The 25,837-nt window shown below is 33.0% G+C and overlaps 1 protein-coding gene across 4 annotated transcripts in view; it reads left to right on the forward strand.

The window, feature by feature from the left end:
- Positions 1 to 5,144: 5,144 nt before the first annotated feature.
- LOC143233697 (protein lap4-like) overlaps positions 5,145 to 25,837 on the forward strand; it is a 110,328-nt gene continuing 89,635 nt past the window's right edge. For all 4 annotated transcript variants that reach the window (XR_013018277.1, XM_076470205.1, XM_076470206.1 and 1 more), the window contains exons 1-2: positions 5,145 to 5,475; positions 9,907 to 10,024. Coding sequence is in view for 3 of the 4 variants with exons in the window: in XM_076470205.1 (XP_076326320.1) it covers positions 5,314 to 5,475; positions 9,907 to 10,024 (280 nt within the window). In the remaining variant the exon portion in view is untranslated. The remainder of the gene's footprint in view (positions 5,476 to 9,906; positions 10,025 to 25,837) is intronic.

The raw sequence follows: 25,837 nt of genomic DNA on the forward strand, positions 1-25,837 counted from the left end.
AAGCCTTACTTATACAACAACTTAAACCCAAAATAAACCAATACAAAGGAGTGCCTTTATACCTATATTAAATATAATAAAATAAAATTATATATTTAAACATCTAACACCACCCTCTACATTCCGACACTCAGTTACACAACCCCTTCCAAACATGTGGTCAGCTTCCGGTCAGTTACCTCTTTCTTTTTTTGTGAACCTGACGATGACCAAAGAAGGTCAAAACGTTGTTCGCTCTTCTACGTAAAATATTTTCTCAACCCAAACGAGCCGTTTTTGCATATATATTTTTCTAAAAGTGGGTTTTCTTGACATCACTGATTAATGTTGTTGTAACTCTCAACCATCCTAGGCCCGGCATGGCCAAGCGCGTAAGGCGTGCGATTCGTAATCCAAGGGTCGCGGGTTCGCGCCCGAGTTGCGCTAAACATGCTCGCCCTTCCAGCCGTGGGGGCGTATAATGTGACGGTCAATCCCACTATTCGTTGGTAAAAGAGTAGCCCAAGAGTTGGCGGTGGGTGGTGATGACTAGCTGCCTTCCCTCTAGTCTTGCACTGCTAAATTAGGGACGGCTAGCACAGATAGCCCTCGAGTAGCTTTGTGCGAAACTCCAAAACAAACAAACAAACCCAACCATCCAGAGACATTCTCATAGAAGCAAAGGCTGCAACAGCTGCAAAACTATTATAATAAGTATCATAAACATGATATAAACTAGTCCTTACACAAAGGCTTTTTCTGCTTACTGTTTGTACATGTTCAGTGTTGTTTTACCAGTGTGTTTGTTACTCTGAACTAAATAAAAGACATAATTTCAAAAGATTTTTTTTAATTTATTTTTAAATACACAAAACACATTCATAAATGAGCAATCTATAGCAGTGATAAATAATAATAGTTATAATAATAATAAACAGCTTAGAGACATTGGTCAGACCTAGTAGCCGCAAATGATAAAGGGCTCTGTCTACAATCATTACGCTCAGTCATTAGAAATAGTTGGCATCTCTGAGATCTGACACTTGCATGTTTCTTTGTTTTCAAAATCGCACTCAGCTACACGAGGGCTATCTGCGCTATTCGTCCCTCATTTAGTTGTGTAAAATTAAAGGGAAAGCAGCTAGTCATCGTCATCCACTGCCAGCTATTGGGCTACTATTTTACCAACGAATAGCGTGTACCGTCATATTTTTAACGCCCCCGCATCTTAGAGGGCGAGCATGTTTGGTGTGATAAGTAATTGAACCCGCGCCCTAACCGACTAGTCATACTGCCCTTCGCTAGTACAGCGGTAAGTCTTCGGATTTACAACGCTAAAATCAGGGGTTCGATTCCCCTCGGTGGGCTCAGCAGATAGCCCGATGTGGCTTTGCTATAAGAAAACACACAAACACACACTAGCCATGCCGGGCCCTATTTTGTCTGAACTAATGTTGGAAAGTCAAAGACGTAACTGAATTTTGTATACAATTGGACAAACAAACTCTCCATATTTCCCTCGTTGTAATACTTTGTAAGTTATGTATTTTTCTAATTTAGACGTTATCATCGTTTTGCCTGAAGCAGTTTTCACGTCGAGTGCTGAGCGCGTTGCTCAGTATCAGGAATTTTTTTGAAAGTATAGGACTTTATTTGAGCGACATAAAAGCGACAGTTACATTAGAGTAGAATATGATTAATTCGAGAGTTAACGACATTGTTAGCCCATTTGTCTTTTACTTAAGTTTTGTGAATGCTGAGTTTGTGTTTTGACAAAAAAAATAAAGATGCGATAACTTTCCATGAGTACGGGAGAAGTTTGCAGATTAGCGAAACTGTTGTCTTAGCATCTGTTGTAAAATTAAGTCTATCAGCAAACATTAGATAAACTAAGTCATATAAGATGTAAAAATAAAATGCTTTTGCTATCATTAAGTAGTTTGGATTTTATTATTTATTGATTATTTCAAAAGTAAACGCAACAATATAAATGCTACAACACTAGTTATAGTAATTTCACTTAGGATTATCAGATTGGTCTAAAATCTCAACAATATATTTGTTACAACACTAGTTATAATACTTTTAATTTGGATTGTTAGATAGGTCTAAACCCTCAACAATATAAATGCTACAACACTAGTTATAATACTTTCAATTAGGATTGTTAGATTGGTCTAAACACTCAACAATATAAATGCTACAACACTAGTTATAATACTTTCAATTAGGATTGTTAGATTGGTCTAAACACTCAACAATATAAATGCTACAACACTAGTTATAATACTTTCAATTAGGATTGTTAGATTTTATGTTTTTTTAAACAACATTCAACAAAATTAATATATGTTCATCATTATTCTGCAGTCTCGTGTATCGTTTCTGTAATTCCTGTCTATTTCTTCCTTATATTCCGCCCTCCGGTACAGCGGTAAGTCTACAAATTTGCAAGGCTAAAATCTGGAGTTCGATTCCCTCGGTGGACTCAGCAGATAGCCCAACGTGGCTTTGTTATAAGAAAAACATATACAAGCTTAATCTTCTTTTAATGAGCTGCCTTTTCTTTTCCACTGTTTATAAGTTTCAGCAAATTTTGATTTCGTTTGAAACAAGAGACTGAATTCTGCATTATATTTTATTTTATGAAAATAATGTCTCTTCTCAAAACTTCTATTGTAGACGGGTTCTTTTGAGAAAAAAAAATCCATTCCATTTAAAAACAACAAAATAATGTTTTCTACTACAACATATTCTACAACTTGTACAAGGTAGCTGAGCTAATGTTTGCTTGGTATGCCTAAGTTCACAGTGTTTAAACAGTTCTGTTTATCTGCTCATTTCCCCTTACTCACTTCGCTCTCTCGAATAAGACGTATCTTTAGACTCAGGCCCGGCATGGCCAGGTGATTAAGGCGCTCGACTTGTAATCCAAAGGTCGCGGGGTCGAATCCCCGTCGCACTAAACATACTGCCCTTTCAGCCGCGGGGGCGCTATAATGTGACGGTCAGTCCCAATATTCGTTGGTAAAAGAGAAGCCCAAGAGTTGACGGTGGGTGGCGATGACTAGCTGACTTTCCTCTAGTCTTACACTGCAAAATTAGGGACGGCTAGTGCATATATCCCTCGAATATCTTTGCGCGAAATTCAAAACAAACCAATCTCTAGAGTCGAAGGATAACTCACACTTTCAAATAATTCTCTGCATTTTGATATAACATTCGAAACGTTAAACGACATCTGCATTTAAAAAATAAATAAGGAAATACAACAACAGGCTACAGCAATATTCTGTTAAAAACATTTATTCATGTCTTTTTTAATTACACTATCAATGAAACTATTAATCAGTTAGTGTAGTTTACGAGCGTTTCACTTGATATATACTACCTTTAGACCTGTTTTCATGTACGTCCTCACCTTATTTCTACTTGCTCATGTGGTTTTACGTTTCATTGATCGTAGTTGATTCTTCACATTTCTAGGCTAACCACATATTAGAGTTTCTTGGTTTTGCTTTAACAAAGCAAAACGGGCTAACTGCTCTGTCTACAGAGAGGAATAGAACCTCTGTTTTTAGCGCTGTCCCACCCTAGGACATTACGAATAATAATAATAACTGTAGCAGTTTATTTTATTTATTTTGTACGTCTGTTACACTGGATGATTAGTTACAGGCTTTCAAAGTTTGTATGTTAGTGAGAGTAATGTTGAATTTGTGTTTTGATGGATCTATGAGAAAGCTCGTACATACAAAAGAAGCTACCAAATAAGAGACGTTGTATTAGCAGCTACTGTGAAATTAGGCCTATTAGAGATCATTAGTTAATCTAATTTGTTTAATCAAAGAATTTTGTTTGTTTGTTGTTCAGAGCAAAGCTACCCAGTGAACTATCTGAACTATATTTACTGTGAATATAAAAACAATTTTTAGCGTTATCAGGACTTGATAGTGGGCCACTGAGGGCCTATAGCAGTGGTTACAAGCAATTTTCACTGACGACATCCTAACCTACTTACCTTGATTTGCGCGAGACTCCTGATGTTACAAGAAACATTTTTCTAATTTTTGTTATCTAATTAATTATTCTTCGTTTAATGAAACTTTCGTGACACCCAAACCAAATTGCCCCAACAGTAAATTTGAAAACCACTGGTCTACAATCAAAGAAATAAAACCTTTTGGTTATCATTTAAAGGAATGGATTTTGTATTCTTTGTTGTAACCAAATACTCTAAACGAACTTATCCACTAAAAGAGAAGGTTATAACAATATGTTCTGCCTTAGAGTTGAAAATTAATATTTTATTGGAGTAATTTATTTATGGATTATTATTTGGTATTTAATTTAGTTGTCTATATTTTATTAGTAGTTTTTTAACATGCATTTATTTATGTACTTTTATACTATTCCACTGATTATGTTCTCTGTATAAGCACTATCATTTTCCCTTTTTGTTTAAGCTATAAGTCAGCTTAACATTTACGATCAATAACTGCATAATTATCTTGTATTTATATCAAAAAATATAAATAGAATATTAGACAATATTGCATATCTGGTTATTTACCTGGTGTTATTTGAGATAATTCCTAGTTTTAACAATTTATTATAGTTGCGTAACCGTAGATTGGATCTACTGAAATATCCAGTCTTGTGAAAAAAAAAACAATATGCAACTACGTTCTCATCTGCAGTTTTAAAAGTATAAGTACTCAAAACAACACAAGAAGAGTATGCACCTAATTAATAACAAAAGACAGAATGGTCATAGAAACAATGTTTAATTTTCTTATTGCTCATAACTAATGTTATTCATTATTAATTGTAAATTATTATTATAGAATTGTAGCAGATCATTCGGTAAAAAATATTACAAACTGGTATGACATCATAGAAAATTTCTATATTATACAATAATCAGGACATTTTATATTGATAAAGAAACCTGCTATAAATGAGTTTTAGGAATTCAAAACATATTAAATTCTTCACCGTTTCCAAAGTGACACTGTCTTAATATTTGCACCTTAACCAATCCTTTTTGAATCTTTGGGAAAAAATATTAAACATTTAATTCACAATGTTTCTACGAGATGGCACTATTGTTTAAAAAAAAATGTGTCAGTGAAAATACGAAGCGTCATATAACCGCTACCAACAAGTTGGGTACAGAAGGTAGTTTACTGTGGTCGTGAAATAGTTGAGATGTAATTGTAAGTAATGTCAAAATCATATGACGACATTATAGATTGGTGACAATTTAAAATACTGCCTGTATTATTTTTGAAACTACATTTGTTAAAACGTTTTGTATATCGCAGCAAAATTATGTTTCGATTTATTCCAATTTTGGGTGGCTGTAACCGACAAGTGGAACGTATTGATAAAATACATTGTAATTTAGTGAGTATACCTGATGATATATTGCGTTATGCTCGTACCTTGGAAGAGCTCTGTCTGGATGGCAATCGTTTAAGAGTTTTGCCAAGGGTAAGAAAATAATTTAACTTTACATATATATTGTCTCCATAAACTGTTTTAAATCAAACTTAAACTAACCTTCGTGGATATGAGATATGATTACAACTATATTTTACAATTTAGAACGTAATTTGTAAGTGTAATTATTAATGTTATACTTATTATATGAAATATAGCTTATTTTGCATAATTTAGTTTAAAAACAATGAAAATTACGTAAAATGTACAACCAAAAGCATTTCATTAAATTGTCTTCAGATTGTTTTTTATCGATAATATTTTTTATAAGTATTACCCGTATTATTAATAATATCAAAGAAAAGTCACGGGGCGTATGGTACTGAAAATATGGTAATATTAATAGATATAATATAAAACTAGTAATATTTCATCCCAACATTATTTTGGTGGTGTTTACTTTGAGTTTTCATTACAGTCTTGAAATTGTTTACTAAAACTAAATCTGCATATTTGAGCTAGTGTCACCATACTACTGGAATACACGATAACCAGTATACTGTATGTTGATATTAGGCACTGTGCCAAAATAAATATTTGCAGGTTATGCTAATGTTGAATGTTTAAATTTACAAGGAGCTTTGCTTGCATATTTATTTAAGTACATTTGTGTATGTTAAGTGATACGTGTAAAATTTAAATTTTTTCTCAACACTCTGAATGTTTCTCTACATGTAATGTTTTTTTCTTTGAGCCCTATAACTTGTATATGCGTTTGTCACATTCAGGGATAGCACGAGTGGAAGGTGAAGACAAAGTACTCATCAGAAGGCCTTCGTCTTTAGTCAAAGTAACTAAAAAATGTGCAAAGTAATCCAATGTTAAGCAATACAAAATCCACTTGTATATTTTCACCATCTATGTCATATGGGTTATTTCACTAACTTTACAAATGATATAATATTTAAAAGACCAAGGACCCAAAAGAACTTTGCATTCTTAATAATGAGACCCAGGAATGTTCCCAAATCATATATAATTGTAAAAAGTATAGGACAACTTTGAGTCATTTTAAAATACTAATTATCTTTTTATATCATTTCAGTATGAAGTGAAAATTCTTTCCTATTCTTAACTTCCTACTGTGAAATTTGTTTGCAAAACAGTCTTTTATAGCTTGAAGCTTTTCTCTTTATATTTAGATTTCTATGTACCTATCTGTATACTGTATAATTTTGAAACTTAAATAAGAAAATCTAGAGGCAATTGGCCTAATTCTCTAAACATGGAGATCCTGTCAATCAAATATCAGTAATGAAACAGGTGTTTTAAGTCTAGCTTATTGACATTGTCATTAAAAGTCACTAAACATGGCATCTCGAATTTATACAGAAGAAACTTTATCAAGCATTTCTGTGTGAATATTGTTTAACAACATTTATAAGAATCAAAATTAAGAATTTTTAAATTTAATTTTTTTTCTAGCTATCAAATAATCAAGCTCTTGGGAATTCCAAACAATAACTTAAAACATGGCAATTTTTTTGAAATTACAAGACAAATCTTGTGAATCTAATAAGTATTTTAGACTGATTTAGGTATTGCTAATTTTAATAGTTTGTTACCTTGTGTAAAAACTAAATATTTGTTTAGGTAATACACTTTTACATGTAATATAAATACAGAGTTGTAAAACCAAAAAACAATGTATGGTTTTAAACAGTCATTTGTTCTTACTGTATTTAAACAATTTCTAAATACATTCTGAATGAATAAACCAGAGAAATTGGGCATTTGTATTAACAAAAATATAAATTTAACAGATGTAAAAATGTTTCATACTTATTTTGCAATGTTATGTTTTATTAGATATTGCATTTGTGGATGAAAGGTAACATTTTACGAAATAACTTACGACTCTTCTTTACAATAGTATATTTCAAGATGACCTCTAGAGTTTATTGAAAAGGTAATAATATTCCTGTTCGATACTTTGTCCACTTTAAAATGTCCACCAAGTGGGCATTATTCAATATACATATATATACGGTGTAGTACTAGCTAGTCAGAAATGAATTTGAAATATGAATGCAATATCCTGAATTACTTTTAAAAAGTACCATATGCAGAAAGGCATTTATTTATTATATCTTCATGTATCTTCTTGTTTGTTTGTTTCTCATACTCTTCACAGTGCCTTACTACTTTGTTTATTTAGTCTTAACTGACAGCATAGTAAAAGGCTTTATAATACTATGTTTATTCAGTTCATAGAGGAAATATATTTCTGTACATTATTATCAGTTTCAAGCAACAAACAAGTTTTTCACAAATTGTCCAACTGTATCTCAGAACGTCTGGTATGGGTGTTAACACTTTTACCAATTTAATCATTGAGAGATTGTTCAACTCTATATTTTCATGTTTTAAAAGTATATATCAAAAACCTTCACCTTGGAATTCATTTAAATGGTAACTTACTGTTAGTGTAAAAGAAATACAGAATTTTAATAACTGTTATGGAACAATAGTGAAAAGTTTGGCTAATTTCTAATTTTTTTTCTGTCATCAATTCAAAAGTTTTGAACACTACACAACATTATAAAATAAGAAAATGTAAAAAGCCTCTTGGTATAAGAATAAATATCTTGTCTCCTGCAAGCAAACTTAGTGGTGTTTATGTTATAAACTTCCAAATATAGAAAAACTTAATCTATTGTAATATTCAAGTGTTGACAGTAAGCTCTTGGGTAAATATGCTGTTTTTTATGACCGTTAAACATTTTACGCATTTCCAATTGTGTTTATGCTAAGCAAGATCTTAAATCTGTCCTTTAAAACCAGAATTCTGTATAAACATAAAGTGAGCAGAGTAGAAAATGACCTCTGTATAAAAGTCTTGTCTTCAGCTGGTTTAAACTGCAAAGAACATTTAATAACATTGTTGTAATTCCCTGGACTTGTGGCTAGTGTGCTTATATTGTAATTCTTAAATAGTTTTCATTGTTGTTAGAAATGTATGGATGCTTGTAAATATATTGACTTTATGTACATGGGTAAGCAGTGCAGATCTTGTAAAGAAACAACTTGTATGTTTTGTAAGTAATAATTATCTGTTTCGTTTTTCATTTATAGTTAGATTTATTAACATTACTCATAGAAGTATTCAAATTTATTTTGAATATTTTTTATTAGTTTACCCTTAAAAAGATTATTTTGTATTGTTAGCTAAATATATAGGTTTAAATAAACTTGTGTCCCCTAATCTGACCAAACATCTTGAAATGCTAGTGAGAATAATGAATATACATATATTAATAACAGCAAGGGTACAAAAGGAATGGTTTAAGGTTTGGTGATTGTTATATGTGGTAGGTTTTGGCTTTTTTTATATTAATTTGTCACATTGAGACTTCTACAAAATAAGCTTCAGTGATTTTCAAGTTACATTATTGTTCTGCTATGTATAGTTAGCTTACTTATGATTTACAATCTCTAAAACTATATGATAATATGTTCAAGTCACACTGTGTGGTTTATAGGATACCTTGTAGCCTTTAGAGAGCAGCTGATTAAAGCATACATGGATAACAAGGAACTGCTTCATCCAGAGTTCACCTGTAATGGAATCTACACAACTCTGTAAACTAAGATTCTGTCATTTTGAAGATCAGTAGACCAAACATAAATCAAAATTATGGTTCATAAATACAAACATTTCAAATAGTGTTCTGAAAAAAATATTTTAGAACAATGTAAAGACCCATTTACTTACTAACCACAAATTATTATGAGTTGATAAAATTATACACTCTGATATCACATTGCTTCCAATATGAAGTGAAATTGTGAATTAAAAGCTTTGTAATAAGTTCAAAAATAAATAAAACAAGGGGGAGGAAAGCTTTCCAGTTTGTCTTTTTGGCTTCAGAGTCATATTTGTTATTTAAAAGAAAAATATTTTGTTTAACATGCTTAAATTAATTGTTCATGTATTTTTTCAGTATTGAAAAATGTTTACAGTGACTCTATTAAGTACATTAGTCATATATAGTAGTAACAGTGGTAGAGAACAGGTGATGTTTGAAGGTTGTTATCTGCACCCTTTGACTTGTTGTATACTTGCATGTGCTTGTTACTACTTGATAATAAGTTGTTGATTGTTGACAACAAAAAAGTAAAACTTAATTTACCATTTACTTTTAAAGTTGTTGTTTTTATTGTATGTGAAGATTTTTTTTCCAGGCAAATTTCATCTATGAATTTTTTTAAAATTCAGTAACTGTAAAATAATAATGTTTGTAAATATCAGCTTCTGACTTTAGAAGTTAGGTTAAATAAGCATTTCATACTAAGTGTAAATATATGGCATAATGTATCTGCATTTAACTTTGATATTATAACATTAATAAGCTCATTTGCTAACTTCTTAAGTGCCCAAATGTTAGAACTTACTTCAAGCAAAGTTTCATCTTTTTCTAGGGACTGTTTCGATTAGTCCGGTTAAGAAAGCTGTCTTTAAGTGACAACGAAATTAGTCGTTTACCTCCAGATATTGCTAATTTGGAAAGTTTAGTAGAATTTGATGTTAGTAAAAATGGTAAGTATTATCTTATTGTATAATTTTATTCTGCTTCTGAAATGGATGTTTTATTGTTGTAAATGAAAACAGAATGAATATCTTACAAATACACTTGTCTTACTGTTTAGCTGTTGTTTTTTATTGATTTGAACATATAAAGAAAACATTTTAATAAACAGGGTCTGACAAAGTTTTAATTTCATTTGCTATTAAAAGACTAGTAGAATTTCCACCATTAACTCATGGATGTTCTGTCTGTTTTATGTATGATCATACATTTCACCTGTAAAAAGAAGAAAACTATTTCTTTATGTTACATGCTTTTGTATAAAATATGTTAAATCATTGCTTAACAGGAAACATTGCATGTGTGTGTGTGTGTGTGTGTGTATTAGAAGTTTACAGCATGTCTTCATAAAAATACATGTGAAGATTACCTGTCAGGGAATATTTAGTCAGTGTGTATGTATATTAAAATCCTGTAGTTATGAATAATTACTTCTAAAAATTCCTGTAGTCAGGAATAAATCCTCATGGTTTAAACAGGTCTCAAGATTCTCTTGAATTCACCCAACTTTTTCTTTTGTAATACATTTTTAGAACTTTGTGTGAAAGTTCATTGGAAAAGATCCTAAAACCACATCATTAAACACTAATAATGTAATGTTGCTGGTAATCTATTATCAAAACTAGTAAATTGTATTTCAGAAATGAAATCTGTATCTAAACTTCATATTGTTTCTATAAAACCAACTCCTAGTGTTCATTTTACACATATAACTCTTCAATAATATCTTGGTATATCGTAACAAATCATCTAAATGAAATTTCAAAAAATGGTTCTCTTGTGCTTTTTAAAAACAACATTAATCGATCCAAATAAATCATTACCAAATTATTTATAACAGTAAATATTTATTTTAAACGTTTATTGGAGTGAAGAAGTACGTGTTACTACACAAAACTAAGCTTATATTTAATTATTAATTTATAAATAATGTGTATGTTACACAAGGGAAAAATTTTTTACTAGCATGTCCAAATTATCTAATGTCAGAATAACAGTTTGATAGCAGACATAGTAGTAATTATTTCCTTAAAAAATAATTAAGTAAATAGATTAGCAACAGGTAGACATATATGTTTGTAGGTAGACTGATAAACTGCAGAATAAAGCCAACAAGATGAAAGAGCATTATAAGGGAACAAACAATTACCAGAAAATGTTATAAAAGTTATTTACAAGGCTTAAAAATTACAGAACAAAAATAAATTATTTTATATTATTCAAGGTAAAAAGATTTAAGCCTTATTTAAAATAATATTGTAATTTTTGTGAGTCTTATGAAAAAAGAACTTTTGAAGTACTGTAGAGATACTTTGTGTTCATATTGTACTCTACATTTTTTTGTCTTTTTTATTACTGGTTTTTGATTAAGAGCTATAGTTTATTTAACAAGTTTTGTTTGACATTAGTCAATTATATTTTCAAAAAATATCACTTGTTTGTTAAGCCAATCCTCCAAAATGTATTTCACAACATTTTCTTGTGTCTTCCATTGGATTGTAAGAATAGCTTTATACATAAGTATCATTGTTGGTATTCACAAGAGCTTATACAAACTGAAACTTTGGTAGGTGGGTTACATTCATTTTTAAAGCCTTTCCAGGATCACCCAATCTCTACAGTAAGAGTAGCTACAAACAAATGAAATATCAGTCTTATCTTATTCTTTGGTCCTGGCCAAAGTTCACTTGGCACACTATCAAACTTGTTGCACTGTAGGTAACCCAGGCTATGAATATATGTTTTCATTGTTTTATATTGTGTTTTATGTTCTAAGAGCATAGTGATACCTGTTTAACATTCTCAGGATTTTCTGTTTTCTAAGTTATGTTAACAAATTATATTATTCATTTAAAATGAAAACAAAAGGTAAACTACCAAACTAGTGTTGTTTTTAGGTCACTAACTACTTGTTTTATAAAAGGTTACTTATGATTTGTGTACATGCTGCCATCTATTGGGCACTGTATGAAAACTTGTTTAAAGTCTTATCAAAATTCCTAGTCTAGTAACATGTAAACGTATTAGATTATATATATCAATATATCTAGACATCTTGTTTTCTTTTTCAAAGGTATTTAATTAAAAGACACATCCAGTAGTTGCTCAGGCATTACATCCTGAATAACCTGTTTAATTTAATACAAATAACGTAATTACATGTTGTAAGGCTATGAATTCCACTTATGTATGACATATATCTATTAAATTTGCATATGTATCTCTGTCACGTTTTAACAGCTTGTTTGTGAAGAAACTTTGGAACTTCTTTAAACAACAAGAAATCCAATATTAAATTGCAAAAATCACAATTGTACTTGAATAAAATACATAATTTCAGCATAATAAACATCAATAACTCTAGTTATATTAAGTAGCTTTGTGTACTCTAAAACTGAGGAGCAAGTGGCTGTTACTAAAGCATACACATTACCTATTGGCTCTGGAATAAGATGTATGCAAATGAACCTAAAGAAACCACAACTTTGACCTTCAACCTTTAAAGATGCTGCATATTGGAAAAGTTCATTTTCATAGTATTATATGTGATGTATACATATATTAAAACTGCTTTTTGAAATATTCACTCAAATCCTTCAGTCCTCAAGATGAATAGGCCATGATTCCCTTATTATTACTAATGATGGTAGACATTCTTGTAAAAAACGTTTATAAAAAATAAAGCACATGGACAAATATATACTGTTCATTTGATGCATTATGGGAATTTTCTTATGTTTTCTAGTAGTTTCATGCATCCTTTTGGGTTCACCTATTCTGGGTAGTTGAATACCAATGTTGTAAAATAAGAGGAATGAATTGTTTTAAGTTGTTCAGTCACTGTAGTAGGCTTATGCCTCTGACTTTTAAGTACTGTTGTCATTTCATCCTAGTTGTGTTTAATCCTGTTTCTAAAAAAATGTGACATCCTTACTGTTTATTAGCTTGTTTTGATTAATTTTATATGTTGCAGAATTTTCTTCACAAAAATTGTTTTTGAAAAATTGTTTGTTTCTGGTGGCTGAATAGAAAATAAAGGCATCATAAAATAAACTTGATGTTATCCATAATTTTCACCCCAATAACTTAGTTGTAATTCTGAAGGCTTACAACCCTAACAACTGGATTTAGACACCTATGGTGTGCATAGCACAAATAGTCCATTGTACAGCTTTGGTCTTAAGAGCAAACACATCATAATTCTCACTATTGTTATATATGTATATTTATATATGCGTGTCTGTGTGTACACACACGTGTGTGCGCGCGAGTGTATATAAGTATGTTATAGATAGATAAATCGTAATGCTATTTTCTTTTATTAAACCTAGATGTCCTTAACATGTATATTTAGTATGTTACTTCCTGTGTTTATAACTGCATAAAATGTCCAGCTCTTTTAATAATTTTAATTTTGTTTGAATTGTCTGTGCTCTTTTGTTTTTTATATAAAAAAACAACAACAATACTACTCTACTTGCTGGGCAGACACTTTAACCAACAGCATCAGTCAAGACCTAGTGGAGTAATTGGTTAAGATAACAACCAACTGTTCAGCAAGTAGTCAAAGGTTTCGATCTCGCCTAGCGTTTACTAATTTTTCAAGTCTTCAAATAATTTTAAATTAGATTAATATAATATTTTCGATCTTTCCACACTCATGTATTTATGAATATAAACTTAGATCCTTGCTGACTTAGGTTGGTTACTGGTTCATAAAACGTCGCATCCGGCAAGCCTGCTTCGATGTAATGTATGGATGAATAAGTTGCTCTCTATTTATTAAGTTAATACTGGAATTATATGATAGAATTTTATAGAAAGATGATACGTGAATTTATTGTTAGAGGTTATTCGTTAACATTGTAATTAATTTGCATGACTTATGACGAGGTTATTAACCTCTTCCCTAAACCTGTTGAAAAGTGATACGGAATGATTGGAATTCTGAGTGTAAAGTAGGACACAAGAGCCATGCACGTGGTTGTCTTTCCCTCTGGTCCTCATTATACTCTTGTGTCCGTCTATAACTTAAGCCTTATGTTGCGTGAAAACTGGAAACTGTTTCGTTTTCTAACGATGTTTTCTGTTTCTCTTCTCTCCTCTCCAATGTCTTTGGTGCTTAAATGTGTGTGTGTGTGTGTGTGTGTGTGTTTTCTTATAGTAAAGCCACATCAGGCGATCTGCCGAGCCCACCAATGGGAATCGAATCCCTGATTTTAGCGTTGTAAATCCGGAGACATACCGCTGTACAACAGGGGGCGATGCTTAAATGTTACAACTGGATAACTTAACGATCTGTATCAAGACCTGTATCGAACGCTGTAAAAACACACACACACACACGCGCGCGCGTGCAAGATTCGAGAACCAATTTGTATCGAACAAACACACAAATTCAAATGTATTTTTCAGAGCGACCCCTTGTGCCTTGTTGTTAGGATGCAAAGCATAACGTATCCTGATGTTTTTACATCATCGAGTACCCTTGATGAAGTCACGTGGTAAAGAAGACCGAATGTAGATCAACGTATGTTAGGCCTCATGGATAGAACTTTCAGAGAGTCCCGGGTTCGAATCCTCGTCACACCGAACATGCTCGCCCTATCAGCCATGGGAACGTTGTAACATTACGATAATTCCCATTGTTTGTTAATAAAAGAGTGGCTATAGGCGAAAATCCAAACAAACCAAAAACAACAGCAAACAGATGTGCATATTTCGCTCTTCATTAAAACAAATCAAGATGTTGATGAAGACTTCGCGAACGGCCTACAACATTTATGAACTCTATTTGATAAAGCATTTCGCTATATTTTCTTTCTTAACATCGTGTTTTAGTGACATTTATTCTTCGTGCCTGTGTTTCTTTGATTTTTTTTTTTTCTAGTGCCATTGGGCTGCCTTAGTTAGACGTTACTGAAATTATAGTTGTGGTCAGGTTGTTAACACAGGAACTACTTTTTATGGTGCAAAATTGCCCATGGTAAGAAAGTTAAATTTAGTATCATACGCCTTGATATTTCATACATAACCAATCTATTGGTGTTGGTGGTGTGGGGATTTCTTTCCTTTTGGCGCCAGTTAGGGTTTTTTTGTATTTTTTTTAATAAGTTAGCGATCGAAAATAAGCCCACGGCGTTTACTGGCGTTTGAAAAATGTGCATTGGTTTTGTTCGTGTCGGACAGTTGTCAAGATGACCAAGGAAGGTCGAAACTTTATTCTCTGCTTATCAATAAAAGTGTTAATACCGATACCAGCCGTTCTGAGATACAAATTATGTATTGTTTGTAATCTGATAATTGACTCAAAGTATGTGTTGCTTGTTGTGCTCTAATAATTGACTCGAAGTGTGTATTGTTTGTTGTAGTCTGATAATTGCATCAAAGTATGTATGGATAAAATATTTGGCTAAAAAGTAGATGTTTCACACACTTGCTGAAAAAAGTTGATTTGATATTGTAAAAATGGAAATACGTACACATACATATATAGATTAACATTACATCAAACAGTGATAACATCTGGACAGAGGTTGTAATTTCCAATAATAATTTTAAATATCTGTGTTATGAACGGCACAAACCATGGACTTACTCAGCCATTCACCTACTTCAAATTTTAAAATACCGGTTTTAATGAGCGTCACATTAAATTATAATATTTGCATGAAAAGGAACGAAATCAGTTTGATTGCTGTAATGGTCTATAGGCACCGTTTTAATGGCTGCTTTCCCTCTAGTTAATCAATTCAAAATTAGGAAGGGCTGCGGATATTCCTTGTGTAGCTTTGCGCGGAAATTCTAAACAAATTGACTCAGCCCGTTTGCCACGTTCCTTCCAGAAACCTTATTTTTACTCTCGCGTCATGTTGCGTACAGAAAATTTCTGTGGTGAGGTCGACTTTATATCACTTTCGGCTTACTTCACTATCGGTTGTGCTTATGCAAGTTGTTTTCCGTTACAAGACGATATGGCCTTTAGAGTCAGCGTGAATTAGCATGTGAGATTTTGCTTGCTGGTGCGATGAAAAAGTATCGTAAACAGTAAACATCTTATCAAATATAACGGTTTTCGTCGCACTGGAACTTTGACCTTTCAGTTTTAAAATAGGTAATTTGTTTCAATACAGTGAGGGTTCGTACCTGGTCTTGTTGCAGTACTATACTGACGTCGTAGCGTTTGTTTGTGGATATAATGTAATATAATATTCATTATTAAGTCTTCTCACTGATAACAACAACATCCTGATAAATCTTTAGAACGTCAGAGATTGCTTACGCACCTGAATTCCCAAGGAATCTTCAAACTCTGAAGCTAACGTCTAATCATTTAATCGATCACAACTTACCTGAAGTTTAGACTGACTGGCTTATATAACAAATTTTATTACTCGAATTTTTTATAACTGTCATATATAGGAATCTCAATAGCTTATTAGGCCTCGTCCTTTAGTTAATATGTTAGATTTCTAATTCCAGCGGCCCTGCATGACCAGATGGATAGGTCGCTCCGCTCGCAATCTGAGGGTTGCGTGTTTGAATCCCCCTCCCACCATACGTGCTCGCTCTTCAGTTGTGGGGGCGTTAAAATTGTCACGGTCAAAGAGTAAAAGAGTAGCCCAAGTGTTGGCTGTGGGTGGTGATGACTAGCTGCCTTCCCTCTGGTATTACACTGCTAAATTAGGGACGGATAGTGTTTAATTTCACTTAAACATACATCTTAAAGTGGCTTTAAGTTGATAAGAAACTGTTGTCAAGTTTTACCACATTTGCATGTGACAAAATATGATTTTATTCAAGAATTGTAGATGGGTGTTTTTCCTTAATGACGTATGCATCATATATCTTGTTTGTGGGTCCATAACATCGTTAATTTCTGATATTTTGCAATTAACACCATTAATTTGTGCTAAATTCCCATGCACATTTTACAAATGAAACGAGTATTTTACTTTTTCTTTTGTAATATCACGAACACTTTTTAGTGGGGTCCGCGTTTACAAGAGATAAAAAAAAACAACGGTGGAATACAGTCTCTTTTAAAACGACTAACAAAATATTTAAGATAATGCATTAAGAGCTTCAATAAGAAACTTCAGTCTGGACTGAAAGTTTACATCTACTTGCAGTCTTTCACCGGACCAGTAACACGTTAAAAATACGAATAGTACTAAATGTCATATCGAATTAACCTGACATAAAACTACACGTTTGTTTCCTATATTTACAGTCATAGCTGGTTGGGTGCGCAGTTTGTTGCTTTAAAAAATCAATTTCCACATACAATTAATATTTTATTACTTACCTTACCACATCTGGATGTAAAAGATAATCTTAGATGGACTTGACCACGCTTGTCTTCTCCTAATTTCAAAATCTAGTTTCAGAATTCATTTAAAATGTGAAGCTTTTCAATATAATATAAACTTTATAGACAGCGTATACCCCATCACTGTGAGAACTACCAAAATTATACCTTCCCCAACCTGGATTCATCACACATCATTACCCTGTAATTTCAGCATATTTCTACTGTATTTACATGTCTAAAATGTATGGCCCCTCATGCTTGTTTAGAAGAAAACAAACAATGTGAAAAACTCGCCAAATTAAATTACGTTTGTTAACAAATATTAAATCAAATTTTCGGGACAAATACACTTCATCGAATTTGTAATAAGAACTGGAATTAGAACAAAAATCCTGAACTATTGGACAGTTGCTTTACCACATTTTACGTGTAGTATTTTAGAGGTACTGTTGAGAAATAGCTTCTTCGACCCCAGTAGCATGAAATTATGAGATTACTTAACAAATCTAGTTCTTGCAAAGTGTCGAACATAACACGTGAAACTGTCATTATTGTCGTCGAGTAGATGTGTGTGGGTTGAGCAAAAATCCGTATCTGTGAAGACTGTGACCTTCCCGCATGGATACAGGGTCAGTAACTCCCAGCCCCTTTAGTAACATTTTCTATAATTATCAGCTATTTTGACCGTTAGAGTAGAGGAAAGTTTATATATCATAGGTTATATTTGTAATGAGCTTTTTCCAGTGGAAACCATCTTTGTTTGTTACCTCGGAATGAATAGCGATGTAAAAATGGATATTAACCCTCAAACAGCGGGAATATTGTAGATGGCAGCATCAGTTTATGATGGCCCCCTTTAAGGGTTGAAGGCGAGAAATTGATGTATTTAAAATTATGAGAAACTAAATCCCAGACAGAAATGTAGTTCTACCTTAAAAGGGTGTTGTATTTTAAAAACAGGATTGTGTGTGTGACTAGAGTGTTATGAACAATGACTAACAGTGCGACCGCGCATAAGTGAATTAGTGTAAATGTACAGGTTGATATTACCTCATGAATTGGACATTACGATAAAGATATGTTGATTAAAACTATGGACAGTGGACAAAAATGTAACATGCTGTGAGCAATGTAACAATGGTTATTACCTAGGATTCAGTAACAGTGTAAACAAAATAACTAGAGAGGAAGGAAGATATCAACCGTGAACCTGACCCTCCCTGTTCACAAGACTTATGTTTATCCAAGTGCTCAGGTCTCCTTAGAAACGTAGGGTTAAGTGTTTGCAGTCTTTGTAAAGACTGGAAAAAAAGTATCTAACACTTTAATTTTTCATAAGTCGTCAGAAATATTGTACAATGTGTAATGATGCGAAGCAGAAATCTAAAGACATTTTGCTAGCGGAATGAAATGTCCTGGTTGTTCCTCCCCAAGTAGTTGTGTTCTTGCCATATGATTTTTAAATATGTGATGAATTTTTTTTTATATTTCCTGTTTTCATGATATACTTGAATAAGTCAGTTTCCTTTTGTATATAATATATACTTGTATTTCCATTTCGGTGAGTATAGACATTAGCACAGATGAATCAATAACACGTGTATTATGTATAGGTAGATCGAACATCCGTCTCTTTGTTCGGTTAGTAAAACTCGCTGTAACACAAACATTGACTTATGATAATTCACTGATCGGTCAGTGTGCGTGTTTTGTTTATGTTGTTTTTTTAATACTAGCCTTCGGATAAAAATCGACTACTAATCCTGAAATAAGTCCTATACTTATTATATAGTTTATTCCAACTCTTCACAGTTTACACAAATATCTCCCCTACTCAGAGTCATAATTCCGAAGGGTCGATATTCCAAAAAATTATCATAAAAACAATTGCACTTGTAGGCCTAATGTTCATTTAGGTTCTTGTATTACATAAACAGTAATAAGTTTATTATATTATATTTGTGCTATTAATTACTAATCCTAGTATTCACACCTTATTAAAAAATTAGAAATGGTAAACATTTTATAAAGAAAAATGGATTTTTTTCTGGGAAGTACTGCATAGGAAACGTGTTCAGCTCGTGCTGATATAAACTGTAATGTTCTTGTCTATTAAAAGTGGTTTTCTTAACTGAACAAAATAATAATTTTTTAAGAACCCCTTACAGTCCAAGCAAAAGTCATGTTCTTTCGTAAAGATTGTTCTTTTGTTTAAAATCGTGTTCTGCTGTAAAGTTTTTATACACACTGTAGCTATATTCCAATTGTCCAACTACTGAATATCCAAAGTATGAAATCCTTTTTATTGATTTTTGTTTGTGGTGCCATTCGTTAGATGGCTTCACGTTGAATTTATTATTTTGCTCACATACATAGATGCATACATACACGCTACGTCCATTATAGTTAGATTAAGGACAAAAGCCAGTAACATTGGGAGATACATTTCTAATCATTCTGGAGACCTAAATTAGTCTCACCAGTACTGAAAGCTTGTTAATATTTTGAAAAGTTGTCAAAATTCTCAATAATAATAATTGTTATTGTTATTCGTGGAAACTCGCAAATCGTGATTTTTTTCTTTTTTTTTCTTTTGGAATATCGTTCTGTCTCTCTTCTAGTGACTCAACGATAAATCTGCAGACTTGTGATACTAAAATTGTATGGCCCGGCATGGCCAGGTGGGTTAAGGCGTTTGACTCGTAATCTGAGGGTCGCGGGTTCGAATCCCGGTCGCACCAAACATGCTCGCCGTTTTAGCCGTGGGGGCGTTATAATATTACGGTCAATTCCACTATTCGTTGGTCAAAGAGTAGCCCAAGAGCTGGCGGTGAGTAGTGATGACTAGCTGCCTTTCCTCTAGTCTTACACTGCTAAATTAATAGTAGTGTCTAGTAGCTTTGCGCGAAATTCAAAACAAATAAACAAACAGAACTAGAATTCGAACTTCGATACTCGTGGTGGGCACATCAGAAGTAACCCATTGTGTAACTTTGTTCGTAACAGCCAAGCAGTTTATCGAACATTTTATCTTTTGCTCTTAGTGAAGCGTATTTGATTTATTTTTATCATCGAACATCAAAAATTAAAATGAATTGGAAAAAAATAATTACAAAGTAGCTTAGACAAAACGGGAAGTTAAGGCGTAGAAATTAAGGCTGTGTTTAGTTGGCCCTAGTTGTAAGTGAAATCGTATATGTAAAAAACACACAACAGCCAGTTGATTGTGAATTTGGTTTGTTAACAAGGGCAAGCCTTTGTTGGCTATTTGCGCTCTGCCCACGAAACCCAAATTTTACCATTATTAGCCTTCAGGCTTACCGTTGAGCCTCTGGGGAGGGGGAATAAAAATTGTGCTAATTAATTATTAGAATTAATCATAACTGAAACCTCGTGTATGTCTTGTAGCAAAGTCTCTACTAAAACAGTTCCCCAGTGGAGCAGCATTCGTTCTACGAGCTTATTGACACCAAATTTTGGGGGTTTGATTATTCCTTGCAGTGGAAACAGCAGATAGCTTTATGTGACTTTGTTCTAAAACATATTTATTCGCAAAGAAAAATCGAACCTCACATTATCGATTGATTTGTAATCCCGTGAACAAAAAGTATGAATATTTTAAGGTCCTTAAAACGGTTGACTGTCAATGTGTTCGATTACGGTAACCTCATTTTTTATACATGTTTGAACTTCACACTGGATTATAATTTTTAATGTTGACACTTCTAATATCCTTTGCTATCTGATTTTACTACTTTCATAATGTCCAATAAGTGTTGGAGAATGAAAAACAACAATGATAAACTTTTGTAAACTGGTAAATTGGCGGTTTAAACGACCTAAGTTGACAATGTATTGGAGAAACAATAGGCTTAGAATTGGTATGAAAAGTTACCTGCGTTTCTTAGCATCTTTTGTTTGTCATTGCCCAGCCCAACTGACGAATTCTGATATTGAACGTAGGCGTTATCGGTCAATGACGTATTTGAGACCAGTATACACGTTCATTTTTTTTTACACGCCTCTGTTTTCAAGCTAATGGACAGGTTAAGAGTATTGTGGATAAAACATCAGTACCTAACCTGTTTTTATAACAACCTGGGATTATCAATAGGAAAGTGTAAGCAAAGGATATCGCTCAATCTTCATCTGTTTCAGGTATTAACCTTAGTAACAGTCAACAATACAAGTAAAACATACGTCAGGAAACGGTTATAGGGGAAAAGTTGACCTCATTGTTAGTCCTTGTGCGAGGATGTAGCCTTTAAGAGACAGTTACCTTACGTTATTAAAATCGTGTTGTACAAAGGCTTAATACATATATAATGTGTGTGTGTGTGTGTGTGTGTGTATTATAGAGTAAATTATTTTTTATAGAATTAAGTAAATTAAATTAAAAATATTTTTTATTGTTTTTATTTCCAATTAATTTCTTCTTTACTTTGGAGATCAGTCACCTTCCCACAACTGTCTGCAGGCTTGTGGGCTTGAGCACCCACATCTTGCTCTCCTAATTTCTATTCCAATATCTTTAAATTTAATATCTGTTGCTATTCCTTTGTATTTTTTTATGTGAGATTGGCGAATGGAGGTAAAGATTGATAGGCAGTGTATCCCCAATGCAATGTAGGTCCTATTTTCGCAGTCACCTCCAAAACCTACGGTACATTTTATATTCCACATCATAGCTTGTGTTCTGGGATCCTTTAAATTTTATTTTTGTTTCAGTTGTTTTTTATTACAAAAAGATTGTGTGTGTGTGTGTGTAATGACGCCCAATGATTTTCTTTCAGGTTAGATGAAACAGTAACGGAATGGTGTATAAAGTATCGATTTAGTGTTGCCATTAAATTTTAATGGTCCACTGATTTGATGATGGTATTTTAAGTTTATTATGCTGAAATACGTCATGTGAACAATAAAAAGGAAACATGCTCATTTTGTGTACACGTTTATAAACACAATTGAACTACATGTATCATCGGTTTCGTTCCAAAACCTTGTTAAAGTTTATAAATGTACATAAACACTAATCTCGTCCAGATGGCAACATCTGAGCAACGTTTCTTTTCTTAAAAGAAGTGGTGTGTAAGCCCGATCGTAACTGTTCAGCACGACTAAGTTTGGTAGTTATTTTATTGGTGTATACGAAATCCTGTTTTGATGTATTTTCAGCAATTTCCATGAAAGGGGACCATATACTACTTGGAGGAATCACCTGATTTAACCACTCGCACCCGTAAACAGTAGTGTGTCAGTCAGTAGACACTAAAATGTCACATAAGGAACGTTTGACGTTACAATTCGTGCTGTCGCAACGTCAATAAAACGTGCACATGCCATGAATCACGAGAAGAATTATGAGTAGTTTTCACTTTAAATTTTTTGTTTTATTTATACACTTGAAACAAAATATTTTTTGTTGACCCTGCGAACGTACATCTAGTAATATTTTTTACATAATAAACTTGTTGTAAATATTCTGTATAGTATAAGTAACATGTAGGGTTTACACACTTTTTCTTTGATAGTTATAGTATGAACCGTTATATATTTGCTAGGGTTTACTGAAGATGTAATATTAGAGGGGCGGGGGGAACTGTGAAACACACACACACAGTACTGGTTCTGGTTTTTCGTAGCGTGATAGCTGTTCACCTTCTGGCTGTACTGTTTTTGTTTTTTGTTCGCATATACGCACAAAGCTTAGCAGTGAGGGACTTACTTTTATGATATAAAACTAGTTTCGGTATATACAGTGGTTATTTTTAGAACTGGCGTGATGCCCTAACTAGCAGTATTGTCCTCTGTTACTTTTTTCGCACAAATATAACGTGAGTTGAATCTAAACTTAGAGTACCTGATAAAACATGATCGCAAACAATAAAATTATTTAGCTAATTAAGTGGCTTTTTTTTTTCTTTTCGTGTTCTGCTAACAGGATAACAATGGATGATCTTGGTCCAGGTGATCAATGGCATAAAAAGAAACCGTGACAACACTGCGGATCGAAATTAAACTAAAGATGAAATGTGGTTGTTGTTATTAACTGAGCGAAGACGTGCACTGCACGCACGTGTTATTAATGTTCATCATGACCGAGTTGTTACTGTTTTCAAAGTTACTGCTGTTTAAATTATTATTATTTATTTTCGAGAACTTAGTTTTCCCGTGATTATTTCAATATATGAGAAGGCAAAATATATGGAACTTTATCAACAAATAAATTTCAACTACAGTATACATATTAATTACACTTTCTGAGAGACAGCAAGCAAAAAGTGTGTACAATATGTGAACTACACCGAATGTGCTGTCTTCAGTGCTAAGGAGGCCTTTTGTCGTGGCCCTACAAAGCCAGGTGGTAAAGGCACTCGACTCGTAATATGAGGGTCGTGGTTTCGAACTCCCGTCACACCAAACATGCTTGCCCTTTCAGCCGTGGGGGCTTTATAATGTGACTGTCAATCCCACTATTCGTTTGTAAAAGAGTAGCCCATTTGGCGGTGGGTGGTGATGACTAGCTGCCTTCCCTCTAATCTTAAACTGCTAGATTAGGGACGGCTAGCGCAGATAGCCCTCGTATAGTTTTGCGCAAAATTCGAAATAAACCAAAACAAAATATAAACTTCACCTTACATTTATGTGATTCGTATTTCGGGCGCTAGGCTTAAAGTAAACTATCTCGCGTCATATTGAATGTTTGCTTATTGTAACAGATGTACAAGCGAAAAGTAAACAATAACAAAACAGGTTAACTATTGACTTAATCAGTATACGTAAACTTCTCTGGTAAAATAATTATTTAATTTGAAAATCCTGGTTTGAACACAGCTGTTTGAACCAACCATTTCGTTACTCTGAATAAAAACTTGTCTAAATGCCATTATTTACAAACAAAGAAATAATAAAGGAAAATAAACAACTTTTGAGTATATAAATTGATATGGTACAAAGCGGCCTCTGGTAGCAATAAGTGATCTGTTGTTCAGCAGTTACTGTGAGTACTTCACGATAACACTTATGGTAATTGTTCACAAACCTTTCATTACTAGCACTGTTCTACGGGTTTTGGGCCATTCGTTTAATACTGAACCTCATCAAATGTGATCCATATTACTTGATAAAGTAAACCTGTCTTGAAAGTGGCGATAACGTATACACATATTGAAATTGGTTGATAAAGTATACGTATCTTGAGAGTGGTACAAATTGGTTGATAAAGTATTCCTATTTTGAAAAAAGTGCAGATTTGCTAGTAAAGTATTTCTGTCTTGAAAATAATCAAAATTGGTTGATATAGTATACCTGTCTTGAAAATAGTAAATAACACTATGTAAAACAAATTTTGTTCCTGGATAGTATACGTTATTTCTTAATTGCTTGTGTTGTAAAAGTACAGAAAATTGCCGTTATTTCCTTCAAACTTTGTTTTTGTGACCTAGATAATGAAATTTAGAAATTAACCTATTTTCTATGTTAAGGCGGGCAAATTTGCACATTTTTATTTACAAAAACGTTTAGAAGTGAGTAGTTTTTCGAGATGGCTGATTTCTCTCTGGCAGAGTGGGTACAGGGAGCTCAGGGCAGTGTGGTACTGACGCGATGGATGATGTAAAGTCCGGATACATGATAGCAGATGCGTTCTTGCCTGCCCGACGTTTGGAAGGGTCCACCATACAGAAGTAGCAATTGCTTGAGTGGTCAGTGGGTTCACGTCAAATTATTGGAATAGTGAACTTCATGGCTATCTTTTTCCCCTCTGTACCATCCTGCAAAAGAGCAAAATAAAATTATTATGAAGATTAAATTTATTTCATCCACAACTAGTGTGTAAGAGATTCATGCAAAATATTTGGTATTTTTCTATACTATTGAAAAATAAAAAGTAAATTAGAAGATAATTAAATGTTAAAAGGTCTATAATTTGTACAGTGTAAAATCTTATTATTCAAGCAAGCAAAAATTCTCCGTCTTACCTTCTAGAGTTTTTGCAGTGCTCGCAGGTAAAATGAGGTACCCAGGGTTTGTCTTGATTCCCGACAGGCATGTTGAAATATGTCTTGTAGGCTTCACACATCTTAATACATGCTGTCACAGAGTACTTTTTTGCTGTTGTTTTGATAAATTGGCCACGTACATAGTAGAATACGTCTGGAGAATGCTTACAGCTGCTAAAATCAGATATATCTATGTGTTCACTTACGCAGCTAGAACTAAACTGGAGTGGTGAGTCTAGAAAATTCTTGTAAGTTCGAAAAAATTCTCTATCAGCTTCTCAGCACTGAATCTACTTGGAATGTTCTGGAAAATGGGTAAATTTGAAAATTTCATTAACCAGGTCACAAAAGCAAAGTTTGAAGAGAAAAATAGGTCTTTTTCATTTACTTTAGGCATAAGCAATTGGGAAATAACACTTTCTGCCCAGGAACAGGAAAAAGTAAACATT

The sequence above is a fragment of the Tachypleus tridentatus genome, chromosome 12 (genome assembly GCF_004210375.1).
Source record: "Tachypleus tridentatus isolate NWPU-2018 chromosome 12, ASM421037v1, whole genome shotgun sequence".
Classification (NCBI taxonomy): Eukaryota; Metazoa; Arthropoda; class Merostomata; order Xiphosura; family Limulidae; genus Tachypleus; species Tachypleus tridentatus.